This window comes from Chelonia mydas, chromosome 19 (genome assembly GCF_015237465.2).
Source record: "Chelonia mydas isolate rCheMyd1 chromosome 19, rCheMyd1.pri.v2, whole genome shotgun sequence".
Classification (NCBI taxonomy): domain Eukaryota; kingdom Metazoa; phylum Chordata; order Testudines; family Cheloniidae; genus Chelonia; species Chelonia mydas.
In genome coordinates, this window is record NC_051259.2 from 14,389,422 (window position 1) to 14,398,638 (window position 9,217).

The 9,217-nt window shown below is 48.9% G+C and overlaps 1 protein-coding gene across 1 annotated transcript in view; it reads right to left on the reverse strand.

The window, feature by feature from the left end:
* The window catches only part of LAPTM5 (lysosomal protein transmembrane 5), a 39,617-nt gene extending 31,037 nt beyond the window's left edge, over nt 1-8,580 (reverse strand). The window contains exon 1 of the mRNA XM_037881606.2: nt 8,346-8,580. Within this exon, the coding sequence (XP_037737534.1) occupies nt 8,346-8,423 (78 nt within the window). The 5' untranslated portion in view covers nt 8,424-8,580. The remainder of the gene's footprint in view (nt 1-8,345) is intronic.
* Between the last annotated feature and the right edge of the window lie 637 nt (nt 8,581-9,217).

The following is a 9,217-nucleotide window of genomic DNA, read 5'->3' on the forward strand; positions in this document are numbered from 1 at the left end:
TGGGGAACAGAAGAGGAAATGACTTTTTTAGATTTCTGTGCAACAGAAACTCAAGTGAAACAGTGGATCTGAAGCCACTGAACATTAGGGGAGTTCACTTTTGGTTGCAGAACTGAATTTTGCAAATAGACTGAACTGTGGGGTCATCAAATCCAAATGGACATGAACTCTAGTTCCCAGTTGGATTCAAAATTGAATCAGGGTCTGGATCTGAACTTCACAATGCAAGCTCATCACTAATTTCTATAAAAAGGGGGAATTCTGCAGTAAGAGGTCCAGATTGTCCTCTCATTCCCTATGGCATGAATCAGGAGTAACTGCTGATGTAGCCGAAGGTATATTGGTGTAAAGCCAAGTGTATGTCAGAGGAGAATCCTGTCTTGCTAAATTGGAAGATTAAGAGCTTGTTTCTCATTACTTTAAGCCCCTTTATGCTGCCAGAATAGAGCTTCATGGAATCCAATGCCAGAAAGGATCCGTTGTGATCATCTAGTCTGAGGCTATCCTGGATAATCACAATGGTCCCTTCTGGCTTTGGAATCTATACTCAGCCCCCTTTACCCTGCTCTGGAAGTCTAAAGTGGCCTTAATGCAGCAGTTCTCAAACGTCATTGCACCACGGCCCCTTTCTGACAACAAAAATTACTACACGACCCTGGGAGGGGGGACCGAAGCCTGAACCAAAGCCTGATTCCTGCTTCACTGAATGTGGAGGGCAAAGCCAAAGCCTTAGTCCCAGCAGGGAGCCTGTAACCTGAGCCCTGTTACCCTGGGTTGAAGCCCTCAGGCTTTGGCAACAGGCGGTGGGGTTTGGGCTTCAGCTTCAGCCCGGATGGTGGGACTCAGGCTTCGACTCTGGTCTTGGGCCCCAGCAAGTCTAAGCCAGCCCTGGCGACGCCATTAAAATGGGGCCACAACCCACTTTGGGGTCCTGATCCACAGTCTGAGAACTGCTACTTTAATGTAATGAGAATCAAGCCCTTAATCTTTCAGTTTAGTGAGGCATGATTCTCCTATAGCCCAAGCACTGTGATACGTAGCATACCAATGATGTTAAAGCCACCTGCTTTATTCCCTTCTTATTTCGCCGTTGTGGGTTGCTTTGATGGAGACACCACTGCTGCGGGAGGTGGGGAAGTTTTCTCCAAGAGGTGGGTCCTGCATTTGGATCTGCACATGGATAAGGTCATGCTTGCTCTAATGTCTAATGAGCCACAACCCATGCCTACGAGTACCACAGCCATAGGCAGAGACTGAATCTGGGAAACGTAGGCACCAAAAAGCGATGCCACTGCTCCTTGAGCTAAAGAACTTCCCTAAGGGAAAACAAGAGGCAGGTGGTAGGCCTAGCATATTACTGTGCAGCGCATGGTCCAGAACCCACAGCTTTGGTGCACCAAACATCACAACGAAGGGTGTTATTGGGGAATCTAGAAAGACAGAGTACCTGTCTCCCGGGCTTGTACTCAGCTGTGTCCTCTACGAGCTCCCACTCTTGCTCATGTTTCCAGCATCCGTGAGTGTTTCTACATCAGCAATTTCGAGAAGCAGCACAGATGACAAAGCAAGCGGTGAGATTTCACATGGAAAAGCCGTAGGGAATAAGGAAGCATCTGTAAGAGAAGCAGCTGAAACCGCTGTATAGGTGTGGCTCTGTCACACGGCCTACTCTCACAGCATTGTAACAGCATGTGCATGGGAGGGTCTGGGGGCAGGGAAGCAGCACCTCAGAAAAGCTGGGGAAATATTGGGAAAATTGTTACAAAAGTTAAAGAAGAGAAGAAAGAGCCACATGCAGCCTGTGCTGGGGAGGAATCAACAGAGCCCCCGAAGAATAAAGAAATGTCCTATTATTATGGTATCCCTGATAGGCCCCCATGTGTTACATGCTGTGCAAACACATTGTAAGAAACAGTCCCGACCTTAAAGAGCTCACTATTTTGGCCATTGGGATTGGAGACACAGAGAAATTAAGGGTCTTAGCTAAGGAATCAGTAGTGAAGCAGGGCACTATATCAAGATCACCTCCAGTGGAGACCAGCATGTTAACCGCAAGCCCAACCTTCTGCTCTAGGCCTTGCTTTTCCTTCATTAATTACTCTTGGAGAAAATAAGCCACGAAGGCAGCTTGAGAACTTCGATTTCATATGGACTGGCTTTAGCTTTCAGGGAATGCAAGAGCTTTCACCATGGAGGGCGACTAGAAGCTGGAAGGTTGAATGGATGGAAGCTGGCGATGGGAGCCGTGAATGGGTTCCAGCAGCCAGAGGGACCCAGGACCCACACTTGAGTTGCATCCCTACTATAGCAGCGGAAGCTACCAGCGAATCTAGATAGAGTGCATGCCTGCACGTAGTTTTTTCTGTCATGCCCACCTCAGGATGTGCTGGAGGGGACAGTTTCTGGTGGTGGGGATGCAGGTCCAGCAGGAAGTATTCTGGCTGGGCATGGGGATTGGAAGACGGTTTGGGGAGGAAAGGGGAATCAGCAGCTGATGGGAGGGTTGGGGCGCTTTAGAGGGAGGGAGGTTGCTGAAGTGATTTGGTTTTAACATTCAGTTCCTTGGTGCAATTTTAAGGGTGAAGGCTCCCTTGATACTACCATGGACCTCATCCCTGTCGCCTCTGAGTGCCTCACAACGCTCTCAGGAGGCAGAGCAGTGCTGTTACCCCCACTGTACAGATGGGGAATTGGGGCAGAGAGAGAGAGAGAGAGTGATTTGCCCACAGGAAATCTGTGCCAGAGCACTGAACTGCACCCACCTCTCCAGAGTCCCAGGCTAGCTCCTTAATCATGGGCCCATCCTTCCCTCCTAGACAGAACCTGGGCAATATTTCTTTTCACCAGCCCAACTTCCCCATCACCCTCACTCTCCCTACACACACACCCTGTTCAAGTGGGTAATGAAAAACCTCCCTCCACAGACTAACATGCAGGGGTCTAGGTGCCAATGAATCCCAGCTGCTGTGCTTGTGCAGTGTGTAGAAAGCAATAGTATGCCTGGCTCGGCTGCTGGTGTCAGATAACTCGAGCCTGTGCTTCCCGGGGGAATTAACACATCCGTGCTTCTTTTTAAAACAAACTGTGAATCTCTGTGCTAAGCACCATGGCCTCTGTTCAGCATGTGTTAATCCCGGGCCTGGGCTCTGTCTCACATTCCGTACATCTTCCCATTCATTGGAGAACATCCACGATTTATTTCCACAGTCTGTGGAGAGCTCAGCAATGAGACAAATCTAATTTACAGGAGTACAAGACACTGCCACAAAGCCTCAGTGCTGGTGTTTGATGGCGTTCCTATCACCAAGCATCACTGGGATTCATCGCGGGGATCCACAGCAATAATTTTTACTGATATTGATTCAGCAAATCATCCAAGTACTGTACCTGCCAAGCTATAAATCCTCTTTCCTGTGCCTGGCTGCAGACATAAGATGAAAAACAAGGGAAAGAAAAAAAAAATCTGCGCTCATATTTTACCTTTTAAAGTGCTGATGCGAGACAGCCTTCTCTGCAGTGAGACAGCATTCAGTGTGAAAGAGACACACCGTGACAGAGCTGTCAGTGCAGACAAACTAGGGATGGGATGGGATCACTGCGCTGTGTACTCTTACGTTGTGGATTGATTGGCATCCTACAGGTGACCACAGATAGAGAAATAAATGGATGACCATAGAGAGATAGATAGACAGACAAGGTGGAGATGGAAATATGTTTTATTGGACCAGCTTTGTTGGTGGAAGGAATAAGTTTTCGAACTTCACAGAGCTCTTCCTCAGGTCTGGAGAAGGAAAAGATAGATAGCTAGATAGCTAGCTAGACAGCGGGGGTGGATGAGGATAGATAGATAGATAGATAGACAGATAGATAGATAGATAGTGTGACAGGGTCAGGCCAGATGGCTACAGGAGAGTAATCCTATTGGGATCCGGGAAGTGGGCGGGTGAAGCCTGTCCACTGCTAAAGGATCCCCCCCCCCAGCCTAAGAGGGGGATCCACAGGACCTGGATACCAAATAAATCTGGGGGACAACTAATGAAATAACAGGGACAGAAGTGTGGTCAAAGGGTCAAACGAAGGGAACCGGACAGGGACACCAAGCAGAGAACCCCGGACAGTGCCCACTGCTCCTCAAAGGCGTCAAGGGAGTCAGTGGATGCTGCCCAGAGGAACTCTGCCCGGATACGTGAACGGACCAAGGATCGGAAATAGGCCCCACAGTCACAGGAGACTCCATCGGCCAACCTCCTCACTCTGTATGTGTATACACACATTTCTGTGTGTATAGATGGCCATTTTAGCTAGGGCCAGGAGGAGGTTGACCAGGAGATCTCGTGACTTTGTGGGGCCACAGGTAGGGAGTGCGTAAATAAGAAGGCGAGGGGAAAAGTGCAACCAAAAATGTAATAATATATTTGTGAGGAGCCGGAATAGGGGCTGCAGCCTGGCACACTCCAGATATATGTGTGCCAAGGTTTCCCTCACGCCGCAAAAGGGGCAGGTGTCTGGGATAGAGGTGAATCACGCCAAGAACACGCCCGTGCTCACGGCTCCGTGAAGGAGCCGCCAACTGATATCCCCGGCGGGCCTCGGGACCAAGGTGGAATATAGGCTGCCCCACCGGCTACAGGAGAGTAATAGAAGGCAGATATATTAGCCCCAGGCTAAGTAGGTCCCTTTTCCCTGGGTAAGGTAACAGGGAAGGTTCCAGAACAATCAGGAACCTCCTGGAGACAATTAAGACAGGCTGATTAGAACACCTGCAGCTAATCAAGAAGCTGCTAGAATCAATTCAGGCAGGCTAATTAGGGCACCTGGGTTTTAAAAAGGAGCTCACTTCAGTTTGTGGTGTGCGTGTGAGGAGCTGGGAGCAAGAGGCACTAGGAGCTGAGAGTGAGAACGTGGACTGTTGGAGGACTGAGGTGTACAAGCATTATCGGACACCAGGAGGAAGGTCCTGTGGTGAGGATAAAGAAGGCGTTGGGAGGAGGGCATGGGGAAGTAGCCCAGGGAGTTGTAGCTGTCGCACAGCTGTTCCAGGAGGCACTCTAAACAGCTGCATTCCACAGGCCCTAGGCTGGAACCCGGAGTAGAGGGCGGGCCCGGGTTCCCCCCAAATCCTCCCAACTCCTGGTCAGACACAGGAGGAGTCGACCTGGACTGTGGGTTCATGAAAACGGCCAAGCTGAGGGCTGCCGTGAAGCTCCAAGGCAAGCAAATCCGCCAATAAGCACAAGACCCACCAAGGTAGAGGAGGAACTTTGTCACAATAGATAGATAGATAGAGGGGGTGGATGGATGGGGATAGATAGATAGATAGATAGAGCGGGTGGATGGGTGGGGAGAGAGAGAGAGAGAGAGAGAGAGAGAGAGAGAGGGAAAAGCCACAGAGTTTGTGAAAAAAGAAGTATGCAGGGAGAGGTGCTATTGGAAAAATAAGCATGTTTTCCATACTCTGAATTGGGCAGTTTCTTGTGTCAATCCAGCTTTGCAGGGGGCTGTTCTGTCCCTCACATAAAAGCCAGGCTTCCCACTAGCTGTGACAACATGTTTTTTTGTTAAAGTCACCCCTGAAAATCTGCAGAAAATAAAATTAGAGGAGAGTCTTGCAAGCCCAAGCAGCCTAGGTCCAGAGTCTTGCCCATTACCCTGCCTCCGCAATGCACAGGGGCACCCTGGCAACTGGTTAACTGGCATACATACGGCAAGACCTGTGGCTTCAGAACCGCAGGCCCCTACGCCCCAGTGGGACAGTCTCAGAATCACAATTCAGTCCCTGCTTCCTGGCACCAAGGAGGAAGTAAACTGTACCAGCTGTTCCCCGGCACAGCTGACTTCCTCCTCCACCACAGCTAGCGCAAGGGAGGTGGGAAGTGCCCCCTGCCCACTCCACACCCTGCCCTGCCCACTCCCCATACACCTGCATGGAAGAGAGAGCAGCAGCCCGCCCCATCATGGAGCATCTGATGATGCAGGTGGTCTATGCATGGGAGGGGAGGGCGATTTATTCCCCCTGACTCCCCTGCATGTAGGCAGGAAAAATCCTATTCTGAACCCCACCTCCACCCAGAGGCCTGGGCAGGCTGCAGCATTGTCAGCGCCCTTGGTCCTTGTATTGGTATCTGGTGAGACGCTCAGTTGCTTCACCTCAAGCTTTGTTGAACACTCAGAGCATCAACTATGGAGCTATTCTCTGAAAATAGCTTTTTTCATCATCGAATAACAATCTCTGAGATCAACTGATGAAGACTCAAAGAGCTTTACAAAGGAGGTCAGTATCATTATCCCTGTTTTACAGATGGGGAAACTGAGAAACAGGATGGCAAAGTTACTTGCTCAAAGTCACCCAGCAGGCCAGTGGCAGAGCCGGGACTACAAACCAGGTGTCCTGAGTGCCAGGCCAGTACTCCATCCACTAGGCCACGCTGCCTCCCCCAGTATTACATTTTTCCAGGTGACCACAGCACTGTGCCACAATTACTGTTTTCTGCCCACCATCAGGACCACTGATCACAGCTTTACAAATAAGCAAATAAATATGGACTTAATTGTAATCCTAAAATGTCCCCTGAAATGACCTTGGGCTTGACTGAAATCCCAAAGGAATCTTCCCACTGGCTTCAGTTGCATTAGGATAAGACTCTATGTTCACTGACCTGATGGAAAAGGGGAAAATGTTCACAAAAATTTTGATATCTCCTGGATTCATGGATTATATCAATCTCATCTTTTTCTTTTCTTTTTTTTTAAGCACCCACATAATAGCGGAGAAAAGCCAAAAAGCATGATGGGCCTGTACCCTAAAGGCCCAACGACCCGAATGCAAAGAAACTGATGTTTTAAAATCTCAGGATTTTTAAACCAGTCTCAGGGTATTTTGGGGCCTGATGCATCGTCTGTGAGCACTTGGCTTTGGCAATGCTGCTACAGAATCCGACAGCTCAATAGGTTGCTTATAACCATCAGCGTCACCTTCTATTGATGAGCTTATAACCATCAATAACACACACCACTCCTGTTTGTAGCATGCTTATAAAATCAGTTGCTCACGTATTAACCCTTTATAATCCATCTGTAAACAGAATCTTAGTGACTGGGGCAATTCAAGCTTCCACAGTGACTTCCCATTAAACGTGGGCCAAATCTCAGCGGGTGCAATTCAGCATTGTTCCCCTGAAATCAATGGAGCGACACCAATTTACACCAGCTGAACATCTAGCCCTATACTGGGATGACTCCATAGATACACTGTGGACCTGAAAACTGTGGACCTGTGTGTTGCTTTTAAGCTGTGGCTTTGTGCTGGGAGGGGTGACGCAGCTGCAGAGCACTGGGGAGTCTGGCAAGCCAGCCAACCGATGAAGTGCTCGCGGGTGGCGCACCCATCAGCACCATGGAGGAGTGCTGTTCCGGCATGCTGCACCCTGCCAATGGATGGCGACACCCCCTCTCCGGCAGAGGAACCAGGACACCCACTGCAGCGCAACCACCCCACCCCTTCCCAGTGCAACAAGTGGTCTAAAACCCACAGTGTCCCGCTGCCAACCGGGCGACCTCTTGAGGCCCCGCTCCTCGGTTGTGCTCAAAAGGTGTGCAGGGCAACTGGGGAGGTGATTTGAAGCCATTTTTGTACTCCCCCAATCCTGGGCTGACTATGCAATGTGTCATAACCTCAGCATGAGTTACATCCGCCAGAAAGCTACTCTAACTATGCCACCAAGCAGCACTTACAACAGCAGAGACGCTCCCCAGCCACACCCTATTCCCCCCCCTCCCGCCCCCGCACACACACACAGAGCTAATCTTCCCAGGACAGCCACGGCAACTTAACAGAGACTTAAGATTCAAAGAGAAACCAACTGAGAACTGGGTACAATGTCTAAAAGCTGTTAGAGAAATTAAAGACATTCACAATTTTACCTAGATACTGTTTATAGCTCTGATCCATACACACACGCATGCCCACACCTCACTATAGATTCCTAACCTTAACTTTTACACAACGCTTTGTATTGTCATCCCACTGTACAATTTGCAACCAATGGATCCGCCTGTCTACACTGAAAGCTTGTAGGATTCACAGCGCCGACTGCATGTGCAAAGGCTGATACTCGAGCAGCAGAGGAAAAACAGGAACTGCGGTGAATTTCCATCGGCTCTGGCAGAAGAACCTAGTTCAGAAAACTATCAGCACAGTACGTTTCTTTTTTGCCCTCTCTTGTCCATTGCTCTTAAATCATAGGCCTCCCCCCACCTCTCAGGAACACAGAAAAGTCAACACTTCAGGAACTGTTTGATTTCCCAGTTTATAGCTTTCCTATCTGTCCTTGTATTTCGTAACTTACCACGTGGTAGATGCCAAGAGTGACTGTTCCAGTCTTAATGTTGAAACAGCAACATTTCGGGGGCGTCTGGGGGGACATTTTTGATCCCTTTCGACTGTTGTGGAGCTCCAGCTGCTGAATCCGAGGCAGCTGCACTAGAGAGACCAAGCAATGCAATGTAACATCTTGTTGCTCAACTTCCTTCCTGGTCTATAAATGTGTCAAGTCATCTCCAGAGTCACATGAGGTCTTTGAGATTTCCAAATGCAAGAGAAAACAAAATCATGTCGAAAGCAGCTGATCTCTAAATATTGCCTTTAAGTGATTAAATAAGGATTTAGGAGACTAATTTGAGGCCCCCACATTTGCAAACCTTGGCCCAAACTATGAAAATGTCAGCAAATTCCCCTTAAAAGAAAATCTATTATTGCAGGGTCCAAAGTAAAGACAACAACAGCAACAACAAAGCATCCATTCCACCAATCCTGCAGGTGCCCAGACATTTTTGCATGGAAATCGGAGGAGCATTCACACACACACACACAAGTAGCCATCTTGCAAATGATTTATGCATTGTGATCATCCTTGAAAATGTGATTCTCTAAGCCTCACCATGGTAGTTTTGTAATTGACCTAACCCATGTATAGCACAGGGCACCCAGGTGCCCAGTGCTGGGTATATTATAAGCCATCACCCTCTCCATGAACCCTACCCTCAGTATGCATGTGCCATAATGGCATGTGGGCTTTAGGGCAATCTTGTGGCTTTGGGCCATGGCTGGCAGAGAGGGTGAGAAGGTGGTTGTCTATCATCAGCGCAAAAAAAATGGGCCCAATTCATGGCTGCCCTAGGTCACCCTAGGGTTGCCAACTTGGTAATATTTAAAAAACAG